Source organism: Loxodonta africana, chromosome 18 (assembly GCF_030014295.1).
Source record: "Loxodonta africana isolate mLoxAfr1 chromosome 18, mLoxAfr1.hap2, whole genome shotgun sequence".
In the NCBI taxonomy this organism is placed as follows: domain Eukaryota; kingdom Metazoa; phylum Chordata; class Mammalia; order Proboscidea; family Elephantidae; genus Loxodonta; species Loxodonta africana.
In genome coordinates, this window is record NC_087359.1 from 39,007,603 (window position 1) to 39,027,860 (window position 20,258).

The window sequence follows — 20,258 nt, forward strand, 5'->3', positions numbered from 1 at the left end:
GGACAGTGGTACCAAAAGCCACACGGAAAGTTAACCAACCTCTACCCACTCGTCCCCTCTTGTCTAAGTACCCATCTCCTGATAAACCTCACCCCAAACCACTAAGATTCATTTCAGGCTTGGGATGGCTCTGGAATACAGCACAAAGCATTTTTTGAAACCAAAGCATTTTCTGCCTTGCTGGAGACTCTGTCCCAGCTGGTGATACAAACATGTGCACACAAAAACGACTAGAACACTCTGTTCTGGTCCCATGGCTCCCACAAACAAAAACACATACCCATAAGGCTGCACTGGAAGGTCTGGGTGTCATTTATTGACAGTTTACACACATTCGTTTTTTTCCCAGGGCTGTTTCCTTCAAAGTGCAGGCACAGGGCCCACTAGAAGGGCAGGCTGGAATGAGGGAGCCAGGAACTCAGGACACACACGTCTTTGGCAGGTTCATTCAGCCCCAGCAGGATGCAATCCTTCAAGCTGGAATTCCGTTGAGTATTTGAGGGGGACCAAGGCGGGAGGGGCAGCAGAAGCCTTCCACAGGTCTCACATCTCAGTCCAGGACTCCTCTCTCACCTATCCAAGTCCATCCCAATCTTAGGACCCTGGGCGGGTAGCAAAATCAGGCCCACCCACCTCAACAGGGGCAGATCCTTCAATCCATGCCCTGTTTGCACACACCTGCTTCCGCTGGTCCCACAGTGAAAGACAAGCAGCCTTACGGTAAGAGACAGGCTACTTCTTCTCTGACCCCCCCAGGCCTTCTTCAGCTCCTCTGTGCAGCAACGCTGGAACACGGAGACCTGGTTTCTCAGTTCATTTGTGTGTGCCATCTTCCTCAAATCTTCTCTAAAGGATAGCTTGAGGCTACAAGTTTACTGAAACCAAGAACTGCGCTCCCAGTCAATCACATATGCTGCCCTGCCTTTCTTCTGCCAATCACCAAGTACCTAGGCTGAAGTGCCTGCAGTCCCCAAAGCCAGTGCATAGACACCTGGCAGTTTTTGGTAGTGGGGATAAGGGGGGGTGGATAAAAAAGTGAATGGGTATGGAAAGAAGAGCTTCATTTGGTAATTAGAGACCTGAATTGATTTTATTTCCTTCACTATTTAAGCCAATCATGAAATTTCACAGTGATTTCTGGGATGGGGGCAGAAGGAAGGCTGTGTTAAGAATCAACAGGACTGTGGCCAAGTCTGCCCAAAGAGGCGTGGGCAGAGCAGCCTCACTGGGGCAGCTGGAGGAGCACTGACTGCCCGTGTGGCAGGTAGGTGATGTTCCGAGAACGAGCGAGCTGATACGCAATGTCCTCTGCGGCTTCCAACTTGCGCAGCTCAATCAGGCCGTCCCCTGCGGTAGCCAGCGAGTTGGCGATCAGCTCAGCTGCTTTGGAGTCGCCCTCGGCAGAGATGATGGCTGCCTTCTTCTGCTGCTCAGCCTAAGAGTGGAGGTGGGGAGAGACCAAGATCAAACCTCAGGGCACTGGATGTCAGGCCACCATGGCCAAGGAAGGACCTCCTTGGGCACTTTCACTGGTTCCTGAAGAGCCCTGGGGAATTTAGCTGTCTCCATCTCCCTCTCCTCCTGATGGGGTCAACAAGCACATTTTCCGCCCAATCCTCCTCTTTCTTTTAATGCCGACTTTGGATAATTATAGGAATACATATCTGCTGGCTGTATAAATACCTGTCTTACTTCCAAGTTCTCATTAATAGCAACCTTGTTCAGCCACCTTACTCTGAGCTTGGAGGATCCAAGGCCATGGGAAAAGAGAGGTGGAATCAACCCTCAGGCTCATCCTTCCTTGGTGCCACGTCAGAACGACTTTCATCAAAACCAGGGTAGCTAAGAAGTGCAGTTTGCATTTGTGACTCTCACAGGTGCTTCCTCTGAGCAGTTCCTGACCAGGAACCCAGCCCCCAGAATGAGGTCTCTTAGGCCTTCCCTCCTGTTATCGACAGGATCACATCTATCTGCTATGCATGTTCTTCGGACGCATGGGAGAAAAGTACAGAATCAAGCCTCTCGGAGATGAACGCAATTCAAAACAAATATTTCTTGAGTACCCAGTATGATCAGCACAGCTCTAGACTTATTCTAGGCTCTGGAGACGCGGTAGAGACAAAGCAAAAAAAAAAAAAAGTTCTTGCCCACATGGAATTTTCAGGCTCCGAAATTAAATGTCAGCCTCCTCTTTTCCCTGGTTCTAAGGACTAAGGGGTCTCAGATTAGGAATAATTGAAGTGATGGTGGAGAGAGGGGACAGCAAGAAATAAGCACACCTTTTTTTTGCCAAGGCCAGGAAGACCAGGCTGCTATGCAAATACATTGTACCCCATCACACTGACACATCTGGATGGATTTAGTGCTTGAAAAAAATCTAGTGATGACAGCACATCTGGCACAACCTTTGATCCTTTCTAGCTGTCAGCTTTCACTATGTAACCCGGTTAAAAATGACTTCCCAGTGAAGCTGAAAACATTCCAGGAGAAACATTTTGATTTGTAGGGGACTGTTTTTGATCCTAGGGAAGTGGGAAAAAAATGCCTCTTCAGTGGTTTCAGAACATAACTTCACATATCCCTGACTAGCCCCCAAAGACTCTGGAACTGATTGTAGGAGCACAATACCTTCAAATCCCTTTCCAATTATCTCGGACAAAGAGATGACAGATGATAAATTTCCAGGCCACCCAGCAAATGGGGAAGCTGAGCAGAGGAGAAAGGGAAAAGAGAGGCTCCTGCCATCTGGTGGAACACTCACCTTTTCCACCACAAATCTGGCTCTCTCTGCTTCCTGCTGAGCCACCTGCTTGGCTTCTACTGCTTCTGTGAACTCCTTCCCGAAGGTCAGATGCGTCTACGGGGAGAGAGTGAGCACAAGAAGAGGCGGTGTAACTGCTTAGATAGCACTGCTGTGAGGCCCCCGTGGCTGGTGGAAGGAAGAGGCCAGGGATGGCTCTAGCAGCTGGAGGCATCCACAGGGCCAGAACACCCTTCCACCTCCACATCCTTGTCCAAAGTGAGTTCATACCCCAGAATCCCTGGCTGCCCAAACTGCTCCTGTCCATCATCTTGTCACCCTTAGTATGGCAATCTCAGGTACCCAGTGCTTCTGCTCGGGCCCACGGGCACCAGAACGTGCTACTCAGTAGACCACCTCTCTCGGGAGCAGATTTGGAGGCTCTAGGGCCCCCACCATCGACTAGTGCTCTTCCAAGGTCCTTTGATTCCCTATTCAAAAAGCCCCAAAGGAGGCCAGATGGAAAACGGAGCCCCTGAGAGTGGGGGATGCAGCTGGTTCTCAGAAATTCCAGAACCTGATGCTCCCTGCTTATAGATTAACCAGTCCGCTCCTCTCTCACAGCACCTCCACCACAAAACAGGAAGAGGAAGAGGGAGACAGTAGAACTCATCTATTCTCTACATGAGTGGCTCTGGTAAAGGCTTTCAAAAAACGAGGAGGAGGCAGGTAAAGCCATTGGTCAGGGTGAGGGTTTAAAATTCCGATTATCCATAAATTTCTTTTCTCTAATACCATGAATAACTGAGACTTGGCTGAAGTGACTGTCCCTGATAGTGCAAGCAACGGGATAAAATCTCAGAACTCCTAATGCCTAGTCTACAGTGATTTACTTACTCAAATAGCTTTTTATTAAAAAGGAAAAAAAATAAAGGAAAGAAAAGTCCTGGCTTTTCTATCAAGTTCCTATTTGTTTCATTTCCTCCTCCACCTTCCCAACCCCTGCTTTCTTAAACACAAGCAGGCCCAAACCTCTCCTGAAGACTAAATCCTGGGCCCACTTTCTCCCAGGATTTTTAACACCCCTCCCTCTTAAACTGCAGCTGTTCTACTTTGCCTGCTCCATTTCTGGACTCTTGCTCAAAGCTTGGGGAAGAACATGCAACCCTGAGAAATGAAAAACGAAACGTGTAATTAAAGAGTAAAATCTATTTCCAAAAGGGCCAGTTGAGGGCAGCAAATTCCCCATGAAATCTCATTTTCTTCTTACACTTCTTAGATACAGTTTCTTGTGGTCAGCCCACATTTCCCCAGAATGGAGTATGTGGTTACGGTCCAGCAAAATGCCAAGCTTTTTCTTAGGTTTTACTTAGCATTTTCTCCCAGCCAAGGTGTTCAGGTTAACAGTAACTGGGGAAAAGCCTGAGAAATTGCTTTATTCAGAGCCAAATGGCTGCAGCCTGGAATCTTGCCAGTAGAGGGAGCCCACGAGTCCTTCCACATTAAGCAATTAACGCGAGGTGGAGCAGTGCCCTGCGGGTTAGACTAGGTGCTGTGTGCTGTGGAGTGCGGCTGTTTAAACAGCTGCACAGATGCTGGGGGGAAATGGTGCCTTTTCCTAGCGATGCACAGGAGAACTGAACAGGAAACACTTACCTCCCTGCCCGAACAAATCACTCCAGATGACTTTTCCCAGGGAATCTAGAAACACGACCCTTTCCCCTCACCCTCCTCGATCTGAAATGCTATCCTGCCTGTATGGTTTTCTGAGTTATGACATTCAATGTCTTATAAATACACAGACTATAACGTCCCAGGAGGATAGCTGACGCCTCAGAGATGTCCCTTGCCCCTCCATACCCAGCTCTGGGGGAGCAGCCACTCATTTACACTCTATCACCTTTCACTGGGGGTTCCCAGAGCTTCAGGCCAGAAGTGTTAGAAAATTCCCAGAGGTCAGGCAGGGAGGTCTGAGCTAGGGGAAAAAAGACTGAGCTGTTCTCTAGTCTCTACCAGGCAGTTTCTTCCTGCGTCAAACAGTGTTAACAAGACCTCCATTGCTGGGGAACGCTCACATTGTTGAGAAGGTGAAAAATCTAGTGGTTTGGGACCATTTGGGTAGGATCAGAGGTGAGGGGAAAAATGTGTGTGGCAGAGCGGGGGTAACGGAACCCTAACCTGAAAACCAACACGAGGAAACCGCCTCATGTTTTCAAGTCTCACATCCAGGAAGGCAGGAGGCAGGACCTAATACTGCCTGTCCAGAAATGGAGCCAGGCAGCTCAACAAGAGCTGCACACCCTTCCCCACGGCCTCCCTGTGGATCTTACCAAGGACACATCATCCAGGATGAGGCCAAAGGTGGCCGCTCGCTCCGTGAGGTCATCGCTCACCTGTCTGGAGACCAGCTCTCTCTGGGTGATTAGTTCTCCAGCATCAAAGCGAGCCTGGCACCAAAGGGGGGGTGGGCAGAGAAGCAGGACAAGATAATGAGAAGGCAGAAAAGGAACCAGGGAACTACACAGCCACATCCCAACCAACCACTACCAAGCTCTTCCTGCCCCTCAGCAACACTGTGGAGCTGCGGGCTAGGCTGCAGGTGGAGGGGCCCTGTGCACTCACCACCACAGACTTGAGGATCTCTGTCGTGATGGACGGCAGCACACGTTCATCATAGTCCTCTCCGATGCTGGTGAAGATGCGCGGCAGCTGGCTAGCAACTGGCCGGAAGAGGATGCGCAGCGTGATGTTGACATTCTGTAAATCTTAGGGGAGGGAACAAGCGCTGGAGTTAAAAATAAAAACCACACGGGGGAAACGAGCGGCCTTTTACATGACCTCTTCTGCGCCAAATTTGTCTTTTTAAGTATTTATAAGTAAATTTGCTGATTACAAGACCCTAGAGGGCAAGGAGTAGATATGTGTGGTTTCCTTTGTAGAGAACTCAGCAGAGCGTCACAGAGTTAGGAACTTCTTAAAGGTTTCTGGTGACGGCAGCTTTTTCAGTATGTCCTGAATGCCCTCTGATATATGCAATTATGATTGTACGTCTAATAGGTGCCATGAGATGTTCGGAACATTGAACATCTTAAGAAAACAGGCCAATGCGAAGAATTCTAGGGTGAGGTCTTTCCAGAGCCTCATGGATGTGGCCCAAATCAGGAGTATGCCTCAGAGAGGTCAGTGTGGAGGCAGCGGAAACAGCACTGCACTAGTGGTCCAAAGGTCTAGTGGTCTCACCCTGCTGTTTACTAATTACTAATTTACTAATTATGTGGCCTTGCTGAGCCAATGTGGGCTCATTTCCTTGTCTGTGAGAACAGGGATAGGTCCATCTGCCTTCAAGGTCCTGTGGGAATGCTGGGGGAGACTGAAGGACACGATAGCTATAGCAGCACTCTGTCAATTGCGGACAGATGTAGAGGTTCTCAGACTGATCTACAGACCACTTCTCATTACTTGGCCAAGTCACAGGACCCAGGGAAGGCAATTATACCTTTCACCTGACAATTCAGGCCTGCTCAGAGCTAAAGTATGGGCACAGCCTGCTTATGGTCATAAACAATATGGCTCATGCAATGAGATATGGTCCTGAGCCAGGCACCTGGAGAGACGGGGAAAGCATGTCCCTAATCTCCAGCTAGTCTGATCAATAGTTCTGGAAATGGACACACAATGTACCTTTAGAACAATTACAAAACAGTACAGAAAGAAACCCAAAAGAGGCGAGAAGTCTACAGCTAAGTTTTTAAGTTAAAATTGTATGTTTTTCAATTACTCCCACTCCACCTCTTATTTCCCCTTTGGAGTAGGTAAGTCAGACCTTAGCAGGCAGCTTCTTCGTCTCCCTGGCCCGGAGCTATAGAACAGATTGGGAAATGCAATTTACCCTCCCCCGCTCCTTCACCTGACACACTTCTCATTCTTTAAGACCCAGCGCAAATGTCCCAGTCACCCGTGGAAGTTAGTCGCTTTCTCTTTTGTGCTCCCACTACACTCCGTATGACCTTGACCTCAGTACTCATCACACTCTACTGTAACTGCTTGTTCACATGCCCATCTTCCCAGTCAGACTGAGCTCCCTAGTCATCTGTGAACTACTCCCCACCCTCCAACCCAGCACAAAGCCTGGCACACCACAGTAAGCAAACATCTGCTGAGGAATAGCACCGAAGTCCTTGAGTATTATCAAAATAATAAACCAACGTCCACGTGACCCTCTCCTCTTCATGTGTAGAAATGCCACTGCTGAGCCAGACCTGTGAGTCCATTTCCTGCGTGCACCTCTACGTGCAGTGTGAGAAAGAACAGGAAGAGCGATTCGTTTTGGCTTAGAATGGAAATCCAGTGGAGTGTCCCCGACACTAGGAGACTGCTCTCAGGGATGTGGCCTCAGCCAGGGAGATAACAACATGAGGTCAGCACCACTGGCAACAGGGGCCTTGGAAAGCAAGGCAAAGGGTAAAGTAAGCTACAAAGACAAACAGAACAGCTAGAGATTGGTTTATGCAGTCACTTTGGGGAACAAAAACTGATGGGAAAGGTCAACTAAGCCGGGTAAAACACGCATTTAGATTCCTTTAAAATCAGGTCTCTACCTAGAGCTCTTAAGATGTACCTATTGTGTATTCTCTAAATTTGTACAGTTATCTCTGTGTATACCTTAAGTATATACATCATTTCTTTGTATGAATCCACATTAAACTCTTCAGGGCAAACATGCTAGGAACTCTTATTATGTGAAGTCTGATCTCCCCTTCTTCTGGATCCCAGTGCCCCACAGATGTTTCTGGACTTGATGAACCAGCACAGCGCCCTTCCCACACTCCCTACTTCAGCTGACCCACAGGTAAGACAAGACTCACCTTTGCTACCAGTGATTACTGGCACGTTACGTGGTCGAGAGCGGCAGTCAAAGATAATTGGTTTCTGTACCCAAGGGATGAGAAAGTGAGTCCCTTCCCCTATCACAATGTCCTGGACTCCACGGAACCGGTCAAAGATGACAGCTCTGTGCCCTGCATCCACTAGGAAGAAGGATAATGACAGGTCAGAAAAGCTCCCTCACCCTTTAGCCAAAGAGGATCATGTCTTTGAAAGATCCCTGGTGCTTTCTGTTCATTTATTAAGTCTCCCCTCTCCTGCTCTGTCTTCCTGCACTTCTGGTCTCTAAAGGCCTCTAAATAGCTACAAAACTAAGTACTCACTTCCTGTCCCACGTGTCTCCCCAAGGACTTTGGTAATAGGATCTGTTCCTCAGAGTCCTTTCTCCTTGAAAGAACTGGTTGCTGATTTTCTGATTAACCATCCCCTCCCCAAATCACCACCAATGTATTTCAAGAAATGATTTCCTAACCTTCTTTCAAAAACTCACTGAGGTCTTTACTGTTACTATGCTTAATCCTGGCTCCAATTTAACCCAGTGTCCCAGAAGCTATACTCTCACCATGGGAATCCTAAAATTTAAAAGGTTCCAATCCTTTCTAATGGAAACCTTGTTGGCATAGTGGTTAAGTGCTACGGCTGCTAACCAAAAGGTCAGCAGTTCAAATCCACGAGGCACTCCCTGGAAACTCTATGGGGCAGTTCTACTCTGTCCTATAGGGTCACTATGAGTTGGAATCGACTCGATGGCAACAGGTCTGGTTCTTTTTTTTTACTTCTTCTAATACCTCAGTTTCTCTAAGGGTTGTAATGGGTTATAGAGCTATCCTGCTGATTTAGAGAGAAGTTCAGTGATGGTGGTACTGTCTTGTCGTGCAGGTATGGCCAAAAAGATCATAGTATGAAGACGTGCCATATAAACCAAGTAAGTTTTTCTGATCAACTGCTTTCTGTTCCTGCCTCTGGACTCTATAGTTCGTTCCATTTATCTCCACTCTGAAAGTGATCCTCCTCTTATCATACAGCCACACACAAGGCAGGTCAACCTGTTGCGTGCTTTCCATGGTGGAAGTTACAGAATGTTGGAGTTGGAAAGGGTCTTAGAGATAAACTAGTTCATTGCCATTGCTTGACCAATGAAGAAGTTGAGACCTAGAAAGGTGAGGTGACTTGCTTAAGGCCACAATGTAAAGTGGACGAAAAGCCAGCTTAAACCCCTGCCACACTGCTAAAAGCTGGACAACGCATCCCAAAGATACTCTCTCTGGAACTACCCAACTTCAGCAGAGCAAAAGCTCCTGTTCAGGGCAAGGTCACCCAAATAGGTCTAAGGTTATACCAAGTTATCTCCATTTCAGCTAGCCAGTGAAATCCTGACACTCTGTTGAAGCATACAGGGTGGTGCCGCAACTTTAACAACAGCAGGAAATATCCAGCCAGCAAATGGGCCAAATGGGCCAGGTAGCTCTTTTTGAATCATGCGTCTCAGAAGAACCTACAGCCAAAAGAACACCAGGCTCTGATAACAATGCAAATACGTGGTGTGGAATGGCAGTAGGTGAGCCCTCTTGTCACAAACCCAGTTCCCATCACAAGAGTCATGTGGGCTATACCAGTCAACAGGAATCTTCTGGCAAAAGACACTGACCCACCATCCTTCAGTGCCTCACCATTATACAATGCAGAGTTCACCACACCTCCTGCAACGGCTAAGGCCAAGCCAAACTTGCCGATGGACTCAAACACCTTGGCAGCCATATCTTCTGCTGGATCTTGCCTTTTAGCCCACTCAGACCTACAGAGGTAAAAACAAAATAAAACAATGGAGCTCCCCCAGAGAAAGCCCTCTGTGAGACAAAGCATTCACTTCTCAGCCTGGGTATTTATTTTCCCACTTCTGCGAGCTCTAACTCTCCCACTGAGGGCTTAATAAATAACTCCATGGCTTGGAAAAATGCAGTACCAATTCCTGTGCTTTTTCTTCAGTTGAAACCAGTTAAAGAAAAGGGGGTCTAGGGGACTTGGCTCAATGATGGGAACATGAAGTCACCAAGACCAAGGCACGAGCCTGATACCAAGGAGAATTTTTCGCTGCATTCTAAACAACTCTCCTGTTCCCTGGACAAGTAGGCCCGAGTGAGAGGTCGTGTGGCTTGTTCTGTGAAACCAATTCCAGTTTGGAAAAATAACCCAAAGAAGGTGCTACACAGTGATTCCAACAAAAATAACTACTAATATTTATACCAGGCAGAGTTCTGTGGCAATTTATTTCTCACAATTCAATGAAGTAGATGATTACAGATGAGGAAAGTGGAGCAAATGAGCACATTAGGTGAGGAGCCTAAGATCACACAGCTATTCAGTGGTGGAACCATGATTTGAGCAGGGTGGTCTAATTCTAGAAGGCACAGCTTAACCCCTCATCATACCGCTTCTCAACATTATGTATTAAGAATACTGTTATTATGGAAGCAAGAGCTGGATGACACTCTGGAACCAAGATAACAACCGATTTGGGCATAAAGGTTCTAAGTAGCTTCACAGCTAAAGAGCGCTCTTTACGTGTTGGTAGGGTGGAGCTGAGGTAGGGTGGGCGGGACCAGAGTTGACCTAACTAAAAACCTACTCCAGCTTTTAACTTTTTTTCTCTAGTTTTGTTCTTTGATGCCCCGCCCCAACGTTTGCTCCCCTGTCTCAAATCTTCCCTTCTAGACTTCAACTCTTGAACCTAATTTGAGCTCTTTCCGTGCATTTAAATCTTTCTTCCCGCAGCCCAGAACTTCTGGTCCTTCCCCTTCAGCTTTTCCATTTCTAAAAGTTTTTGGATTATTCCTCACCCTGCCCCCATACACACCTCCCTCACTCTATGCAACCCCTGCCCCGTCCCGAACCCATCCTCTTTCCCTTCCCCTGCGAAGCGGACCCACGCACGCACCCCGCTCGCCCGAAGAGTGTATGCAAGGGAAGGGGAATTTGCAGAGACCCCCAGCAGGCCTGTACCACGTTCCACCATTCTCACCTGCTTCCACTCTGACCTCCACATGAATTCCCCAACCACACACTGCCCATGCGCCCGGCAGCTCCTCCTCTTTCCCGCCCCCTTCCAATATCCGTGCCTCTGATTGGTGAGGAGGAGCGCTGTGAGTTCTGGGAAGGGTAGTTTGCAGCCTTGCCCTGGTTCCTCGGGGCTCTTCGGAGGTGGACTACGATTCCCAAAAGATCAAGCAGCGGAAGCCCCGCGCAGAAAGGCGTTTTCTCTTTGGACGTAACCGCAGAGAGGTTGCCGCAAAGCCTTTTGGGGGTTGTAGTTCCTGGGGCACATGCCTATCCTGAACTGGTGCTAGAGCCTATCCGAAGAAGGCCGCCCCTAGAACCCCAGGATAAAACGGCTGTGCCAGCAGCTGGTGACCGGACTGGGCAGCGCAGGGACTAGTCTACGGCTGATGAGAGAAGAGGGACGGGTACCTTCGTAAAACAACTGGTGGGTGGGAGACCTTGAAGGAAGCTGAGATGCCGTCTTCTTTCCGAAGCCCCGTCCGAAAACGTCTTCGAAATTCCCCAAAAGAAACCCACTGCCATCGAGTCGATTCCGACTCATAGCGACCCAATAGGACAGAGTAGAACTGCCCTATAGAGTTTCCAAGGAGCGCCTGGTGAAGTTGAACTGCCGACCTTTGGGTTAGCAGCAGTAGCTCTTACTCACTACGCCACCAGGGTTTCCGGAAACGTCTTTAGAGTCATGGATATTGATTGCCAGAACCAGAGGGAATCTTAGAAACCAACAGGACTAGAGAACTGAGGCCCAGAGAGGGGAAGGGAGTCATTCAAGGTCATGCACGAGTTAGCACAGGGGCTTGGCTTAGAGTCTGGGTACCCTGGACACAGTTTTTTAAAAAAAAGTTTTATTTGGCAAAGTTGCAGGAGTAGCACAGAGAATATATGTGTACCCTTTACTCAAATTCACCGGTTGTTAACATTTTACTCCATTTGTTTTATCGTTTCGTCTGTCTATGTATCTATTTTTTTAAACCCCTGAGCTATTTGGGAGTAAGTTGACTACATCGTAATAATTTACGTCTAAACAATAAAGTGTGGATTTTTAAGGAATATCCTGTTACATAATTTGGGTAAATTTTACATCGATACAATACTTGAGTTAAGCTACTTTCTGCGTTTCAATTTAGTCAACTGACCCGATGATGAACTTTATAGGATTCTTCTCCCCAACCCCAACACAGGATGCAGCCTAAGATCAAATAATGCATTAAGTTCTCATATCTCTTTAGTTTCCTTTAATCCAGAAAAGTTTCTCAGCCTTCCTTTGTCTTTTGTTACGTTTTATGGCATTTTTTAGAAATAGAATGTTTCTAATTTTGGTTTGTCTGATTATCCCTCATGATTCAGGTTTTGCTTTCCTAGCTGGGATACTATATAAGTGATGTTATGGACACTTAATTGAATGAAGCCAGGCTCATTTCTGGACTCCAGAAGGATTGTATTCTTTCAACTTAATTTTCCTACATGACTTTCTGCCCCTCTTCCCCGTCCCCATTTGGCACAATTAAATGTTGTAGTGATATTTACAACAGAACTCTTCAGGCAGTGTGAGTTTGCCCTAACCAAGCACAGCTTTTTCCTCTAACCACTAGAATGCAGACTCTGAGAGCTGGGTATCAGCCTACTGTCTTTATTCTATTCTCAGCACCTATACTACTGCTTGGCACACAGTAGGCACTCAATAAATATTTGTTGAATGAATGAAGGAAAAGGGGGATTGAAGGGAGAATGGTTAGGCAATTCATGACCAGGGAAACACAAGACAGGATGCTCTGGAGATGGAGGGGATAAAGGAGAAGAAAGCTGAGGAAGGTGTTTGGGAACAATTTAATTGTGAGAAGGCGAAGATTAGGGAGCGTGCACCAATGGCACATCAGCTTTAGGAGTCAGTCCAGTTTGTTGCTACATAGAGTATATTTCCTTTGAGCACCCTTCCCAATGGGCATAGAAGTTGGCAGTAAGAACAAATATATCTTGGAACACCTACTATGGACCAGTTGCTTCATAAATACACAATCTATTTTAACCTTATTTTCATATCTCTATCTTGAACATGAAGAAATGGAGATTCAGATAACTCAGGTAACTTGCAGTCATGCAGATGATAAATCACAGGTAGTTCTATACCACAGCCTATGCTTTTCCATAACTACCACCTGTGGGAAGGGGTGATCTCTACATAATATCCAAACGAAGGTAGATTAATGCCAACGTGGAGGAGGGGCAGTAACTAAAGCAAACAATTATAGAACATCTCTTCTTTCATTTAATACCCATATATTGAAGACCTATCATGTCCCAGACATCAGACTAGAAATTGGGAATACAGTGATGAACAAGACATAGAAGGACCCTGCCCCCATGGAGTTTACATTCTGGGGTGAGAGATGGTGGTATGCACACAAATGACAAGTAAATAAAAAAATATGTATGAAATGTTGACTAGTGTCATGAAGCAAATAGGCAGATGATAGGAGGGTGTGTGAATCAGTAACGATGGTTTTGACTCCAAGCAACAGAAAACTAGATTCAAATGCCTTAAACAATAAGAAAATACATTATATCATATAACAAGTTGTCCCACGGTAGGGTAGTTTGGGGGTTGATTAATTTAGCGGCTCAACAAGGTTATCAATAACACAGGTCTCTTCATCTTTTGACTCTGCCATCTTCAGGTATTGACTTTTGTACTCATACTTGCCCTGTCAAGGTTAAAAGATGGCTAAAGAAGGTCCAAGCTTAATATTCTCATGCAACAATAACCAAAGGCCCAGAAGGCAAGAAAAGAATTTCCCAGAATCACCCACCAGATACCACTGGCAAAGGAATGGCATGTTTGGACTCAACAAATCAAGAGTTAATTTCTGGGACTAGTGAGGGGCCTGGCTTCTCCTAAACTACATGACCACCCAATACCCTAACAAATCAAAATCAGGGCTCTTGTTAGCAAGGAACAAGAATGGAAAGGAGGAATAGATGTTGAAATTGCAACCAACAGTGTCTGCCACAAGGGGTCTATTTTGGACAAGCTGATCAAAGAGGCCTCTATGTGGACATGACATTTAAGGCACCATCTAAAGAAGTCAGCCATGGGAAGGATTGGGTGGAGTGAGATAAGAGCATTCAAGTAGAGATAACAGCATGTCAAATACAAGGCAAGGCAGGACCGATAGCTTTGAGTGGTAAAGAAAAAACGAGCCCTTTTTAGATTCAGACAGTAAACATAAGCAATGAAAAAAAGAGTAGCCAAAGGTGCCAGCAACTAGTGGCCCTTGCTCAGGGCATTACTGAAACAAAAGGGGCCAGATGTCTGCGACACAGATGACAGGACACCCTGTTGCTGAGGAGCTAATGGCATGCTGTAGCTAAGAAGTTTCATAGCTTGCAGCTGTATCCTTAGGGGGATAAGGTAGAAAGCCTCACACCTCATCCAAACCCTGAAGGCAATGAGAGACTGTCTCATGACAGGTTTCCCCATAGGTAAGGAAATGAACAAGAAATGACCTATCATAAGTCTCCTTAATGTTCTAGGAGGATTACAAGATATTTAGCTAAGACTTAGATTCAGCTGAGATTCATGCCTATGGGGCCTATGTGGAGACTGGACATAGTTGCCAGGGTGCCATGGTGGAGCCATTTCCCTACAGTGCAAGGACCATGAGTAAAGATAAATATGGCTGAAGCCACAGGAATAAATGAGAGAGTTAAAGGAGGTTACAAAGGTGAAATAAGCAGATGACAGATATTGTAGAATTTGCTAAAGAGTTTCATTTTATTTCAAGTGCAGTGGGAAATCCCTGGAAGTTTTTAAGCAGGAGACTGGATAACTCCTCTGTGGGGAAACCAACTAATACAAGAAAAAACCCTACAGATCCTGGCTGTTGGAATTCCCAATGAAAGAACCCAGACAGATCACCCTAGTGCAATCATTCTTAAATTTGTTGATCTTAGGGCCCCTCTACGTTCTTAAAAGTTATTAAGAAACCCAAAAAGCTTTTACATGCTCTTGAAAAGCTCTACTGGACATTTATGAGAGAATGAGAATGAACAAGGTAAATCATGATTTAGTATTATCATGAAAATAATTTTGACTTCAAGTACTCCCAGAGAGAGTCTCAAGGACCCCGGTGTTACCTGAACCATACCTGGAGAACCGCTGCCTTAGGGTGAAGCCCACCACTGGACAAGCCTCACTCATCCACACGCAGCTTCCATTCAGCTTTCCAGTGCTTATATGAGTTGGGCTATTGATTAAAGTCTAAGTTGCTGGACCAAAACCATTAAAAACCAAACCCACTAGCATTCCAACTCTTAGCGACCCTGTAGGACAGAGTAGTACTGCCCATAGGGTTTCTAAGGCTATAAATCTTTACAGAAGCAGACTGCCACATCTTTCTTCTGTGGAGTGGCTGGTGGGTTTGAACTGCTGACCTTTTGGGTAGCAGCTGAGTACTTTACCCACTGTACCACCAGGGCTCCTGCTATGCCAAAGGGACCCCAAAATACAGTGACTTAAAGAAAATAGAAGTTAATTACTCTTTACTCCACCAGTATTTCAAAGATCCAGGTTCCTTTCACCTTGCTGCTTTATCGTCCCCTAAAGAATTCTCTTCATCTACCCATGGTCATGGGCCCATATGTGTTCCAGCTTGCAGGAAGAGGAAACCAGAAAAAAATCCAGGATAGTAATTTTGTTTTAAGCAAATGAGGCAGAAACAACACATATACTTTCCATTCCATTTTATTGATGAAAACTTGGCTATAGGACCACATCCTAGTCAAAAGGAGGCTAGGAAATGTAATCTCTATCTGGGCAGCCAAGTACCCAGGAAAAAAGGATCTGGGAACTAACCAGCAGTCTACAGTGCTTCACTCTCTCAAATATGAACAACCAGTCAAATGACATAGTCCATCTGACAAAAGCCGTAACATGAAAGAGAAAAAACAAATTAAGCAAACAAAAGGAAAACAAAACCAACAAGTAAATAAACAGAAAACTTGGAAGAAGCAGAGACAAGGCAAGGAGCTTAAGAAATGTTAAAAATAAAACTAACCCTATAATTGGTATCTTCAGGTAAAAACATACCACTGTCCATCAAACTAGAACATAATGCTATTAAGAAGAAGAGGTAGAGATGAAGGACTGGATGTTTCCCCTGCCATGGAGAACAAGGCGTAGATGCCCACTCTCATCATTTCTATGCAACATTGTCCTAGAGGTCCTAGGCAGTCCAATAAGACAAGAAAAAGAAATAAAAGGCATACAGATTGGAATAAAAGTAAAACCATCTTTCCTGGCAGATGACGTGATTATGTACATAGAAAATTCTAAATAATATTTTTAAAAAGCTACTAGAACTAATAAGCAAATTCCTTAAAGATGCAGGATATAAGGGCAATATACAAAAATTAATACCAAACATTTGGAGATTGAAATTTTAAAATACCATTTAAAATGGCATAAAACATTGAATAGTTAGGGATAAATTCAACACCTGTATGATTAAAAGCTATAAACAGTGCTGAGAGAAATTAAAGAAGACCTACATAAATGAGATATACCATGTTCATAAATGAGAAAATTGAACACTGTTAAAATGTCATTTCTTCTCAAATTGATTTATAGATTCAAAGCAATTCCAATCAAAATCCCAGCAAGCATTTTTTGGTAGAAATTGACGAGCTAATTCTAAAATTTATGTTGAACTGCGAAGGACTTAGAATTAGCAAAACAATTTTGAAAAAGAAGACCAAAGTTGGAGAAGGATTTAGTGTATATCCATCCATAAACTTAGAAGAATCTAGAAAGCCTGGTAGTGGTTCTCAATGAACAGAATAGAGAATTCAGGAATAAACTCATACATACATTTTTTTTTTTTACATGTTCAATTGATTTTTGACAAAGATGACAAGGTTATTCAATGGAGAATGGATAGTCTTTTCAAAAAATAGTACCAGAGCAGCTAGATATCCATATGGAAAACCAAAAATACCTGGCCCTTATCCTAGCCATACACAAAAATTAACCTGAAACGGACTATGGTCCCAAACATAAAACCTAAAACTATAAAAGTCCTAGAAGAAAATCTGCATGACCATGGCAAGAATTTCTTACCTAGGGCACAAAAGACACAAGCCGTAAAAGAAAAACGTTGATAATCTGGGCTTCATTAAAACTGAGACTTCTGCTTTTCAAAAGACATTTTCTTAAGAAAATGAAGAAACAAGCAATAAACTGAGAAAATACTTACAATATACTCATCTGAGAAAGAGTTTGCATACAGAACATACAGACAACTCTTACAACTGAATAACAATAATGCAAACAACCCAGTTTTAAAAAGATAGCTAAAATGTTTAAACAGACACTTCATCAAAGAAGATATAGGAATGGCTAACACCTGAAAAGATGCTCAATACATTAACCATTAAGGAAATGCTGATTAAAACTCTAATGAGATACCACTACACATCCACTAAAATGCTTACAATTAAAAAGGCCAACAATATCCACTGTTGGCACAGTGTGGAATAACTGGCACATTGCTGGTGGGAATGTAAAATGGTTCACCTGCTTCAGAAAACTAGTAGTTTCTTATAAAATTAAACATACACTTATTATATGACTCAGCAATTTCACACCTAGGTATTTATCTAAGAGAGATGTCCATACAAAGATTTGTACACCAATGTTCCTGTCAGCTTTGTTCATAATAGCCCCAAACTGGAAACAACCCGAATGTCTAGTGAGAGGTGAATAGATAAAAATCTGTGGTATGCAACGGAATACTACTCAGCCCTAAAAAGGAACTACTGATACAAGCAGAAACATGACTGAATGAATCTCAAAGCCATTATTCTGAGTGAAAGAAACCAGACACAGTGAGAATTACATGATTCCATTTATGTGAAACTCTAGAAAGGACAAATCTATAGGGCCAGAGAGCAGATCAGTGGTTGTCTGAGGCCAGGGTTGCGGGGTAATTGACTGCAAAAAGGGTTCAAAGGAACTTCTTGGGGTGCTGACAATTTTCCATATCCTGATTGTGGCGGTGCTTACATGTGTGTATTAATTTGCCAACATTTATTAAAATGCACATTTAAATGGGTACACTTTATTGTATGCAACTACACCTCAATAAAGTTGATTAGACAAAAAAAAAAAAAGAATTAGAGCATAAGCTCCTAAGAGTAGAGGCTTTTGTCTTTGTTCACTGCTATCTCCTAGCACCTAGAACAATGCCTGGCATATAGCAGATTCTCCATAAATATTTATTCAACAGATTATCAAAAATATAAAAAAAGCTCTTGAAGATTAAAAATTTGAGATACATTTTAAAATAAAAAATTAAATAGGGGGGTTGGGAGGCAAAATTTCTCCCAGAAAATGGAATAAAAGAATAAAGAGGTAGATCATAGAAAAGATAATGAAAGAATCAATTCAGGACATCTGACATTCCACTAAAAGGAGTTGCAGAAAATAAGAACAGAGGATATGATTAAAACCATGATATAATAAACTGAAAAACATGGGTTTCAGAGTGAAAGTTCTCACCAAGTAGGGCATAAGGAACGAAAAAGATCCGCACCAAGACTCATCATCATTTCAGAACAATGAAGACAAAAAACCCCTAAGTGTTCCCAGGTAGAAAAGAATTGAATCAGGATGGCATTGGACATTTCAACAGACTTGCTGGACTCTAGAATACAATGGAGCAATCCCTGCAAATTCTAAGGGAAACTGATCCTCTACCTAGAATCAAGCCATTTTCAGACATTCAAGGTCTCAAATCTTTTATCTCTCATGTACCGTTTTTTAAGAAGCTACTTGATAAAGAGTTGCTGCAAAATGAGGGAGAAAATTAAAAAATGTATAAGACACCAAAACTAAAAAGCCAAACCCATTGCCATTGAGTCGATTCTGACTCACAGTGACCTTATAGGACAGATTAGAACTGGCCCATAGAGTTTCCAAGGAGCGCCTGTTGGATTTGAACTGCCGATCTTTTGGTTAGCAGCTGTAGCTTTTAATCACTATGCCACCAGGGTTTCCATATAAGTTACAGGGTTCAAGAAATAGGGGGTACAACTAGGAGAGAGGTGAAAGGAATCTCTAGAATGATGGCGAAGGAAGCTGTCCAGTAGCCTAGAAAGTACTCAGACCAGATGGGAGCAGGGAGGATGTTGTGAAGAAAAAAAAAAAAAGCTTGAAGATATCAAGAGAATAGTTTAATTTCTGTCAGAGGGTGTGGGGATTTATTAGCAGTACCCACCAGACTCACCACCAATGAGTTGATTTCGGCTTATAGAGACCCTACAGGGTTCCTAAGACTATAAATCTTTCCAGAAGCAGACTGCCATATCTTTCTTCCTTGGAGATGCTGGTGGTTTCAAAACGCTGACCTTTCAGTTAGCGGTCGAGCATCTTGAGCACTGCACCACCATGGCTCCTTAATTAGCAGTAAGTACATAGAAAACCAACCAAAAAAAAAAAAAAAAAGAAGAAGAAAAGTTTAATTCTAGGGAAAATGACGTTATTCAAGATAGGAAACATCATCATAGTATACTACATGACTCAGCTATGAGTAATATTTTTATAGTCATAATAATGTAAGCACTTAATGATCTCATAATATAGGAGATACAAGCTCTGTTGGGAAGATGAGGGAGGGAGAGATGAGGTATATGTGTATGTGGGGTGAGTATGAGAATTGAATCTTCATCTTCCATAAGAGGAAGACAGTAAATAATATCTACAGCTGACAGTTGAGTAAATGTGGTATATGAGTGTGTTTAGAAACATGAAGGGAAACATCAAAAGAAATAGATAAAAGAATTGAAAATGTTTTCTTCTGGAGAGCAGGAATTGGGGTGAAGAGAACAGAGACAGGGACTTCTGCTGTTCTTTATAAGGCTTCTGGAATTCTTTGAGTTGTAAAACTATATCCATGTACATCTTTGATAATAATAAGAATTAAAAGAAAGATGGTAAAAAGGAGAAAGCATACATAAGAATATATGACAAAAGTTGTCTCTGTGAAGACAACTTCTAAAATAAAACAACTAAAAATAATACAGAGGATGAAGGCCATGGTAATCAGGCAACATAAAAAGACACATTTATTCTTATGCAGAAATACAAGTTCCAGGGGCACATTATCCAATAAGCAAGGTAAGAACCATGCTTATCTTGCTTACCGGGTCATCCACCCCTGTCAGTGATTGTAAATTTAAAAAGAGGTTTGATTCTGTAGGAAGGTGCTGTGGGGTTGGGAGAGAGACAGACTCCAGCCATACCTAGAAGCAGAATCTTTGTTGTGGTGAAAAAAATGTGAAATTGTTCACTATAGATGATCTGGTAAGCAAGGTAAGCCTCATGCTTACCTTGCCTATTGGATAATCTGCCCCTTTATACAACAGACTTTTAGCTAAAGAGAGAGTTCCTTTTTTTTTCTATATAATATTTATTTTTTGGATTATAAAAAATTTAAAATGTGCTCATTGTAGAAAATAGGAAAAGAGAAATGCATACAAAAACAAATTAAAATTACTACTAACCCCAACATTCAGCAATAAT

General features: G+C 43.7%; 1 protein-coding gene across 2 annotated transcripts; it reads right to left on the reverse strand.

Moving 5' to 3' along the window:
• Positions 1–1,071: 1,071 nt before the first annotated feature.
• PHB1 (prohibitin 1) lies at positions 1,072–10,725 on the reverse strand. 2 transcript variants are annotated; one of them, XM_003414653.4, is made up of 7 exons: positions 10,644–10,725; positions 9,295–9,419; positions 7,606–7,767; positions 5,363–5,505; positions 5,071–5,187; positions 2,762–2,857; positions 1,072–1,435 (listed from the first exon to the last, which is right to left on the reverse strand). In XM_003414653.4, the coding sequence occupies exons 1-7, from the start codon at positions 10,691–10,693 to the stop codon at positions 1,223–1,225; spliced, it is 906 nt and encodes a 301-aa protein (XP_003414701.2). In that variant the 5' UTR covers positions 10,694–10,725; the 3' UTR covers positions 1,072–1,222. The 2 variants fall into 2 exon arrangements, with proteins under 2 accessions (XP_003414701.2, XP_010592651.1); XM_010594349.3 differs by having other exon boundaries at positions 10,560–10,649.
• Between the last annotated feature and the right edge of the window lie 9,533 nt (positions 10,726–20,258).

What these genes read in the sequence shown, in the direction of transcription:
- PHB1 (XM_003414653.4), bottom strand. Translation starts at nt 10,693, where the DNA reads ATGGGCAGTGTGTGGTTGGGGAATTCATGTGGAGGTCAGAGTGGAAGC. An exon ending in AGTAATCACTGGTAGCAAAG is followed by an intron (nt 5,506 to 7,605) that starts GTGAGTCTTGTC and finishes CCCTCCCCTAAG; the next exon opens with ATTTACAGAATGTCAACATC. An exon ending in TCCTGGATGATGTGTCCTTG is followed by an intron (nt 2,858 to 5,070) that starts GTAAGATCCACA and finishes CTCTCCCCGTAG; the next exon opens with ACGCATCTGACCTTCGGGAA.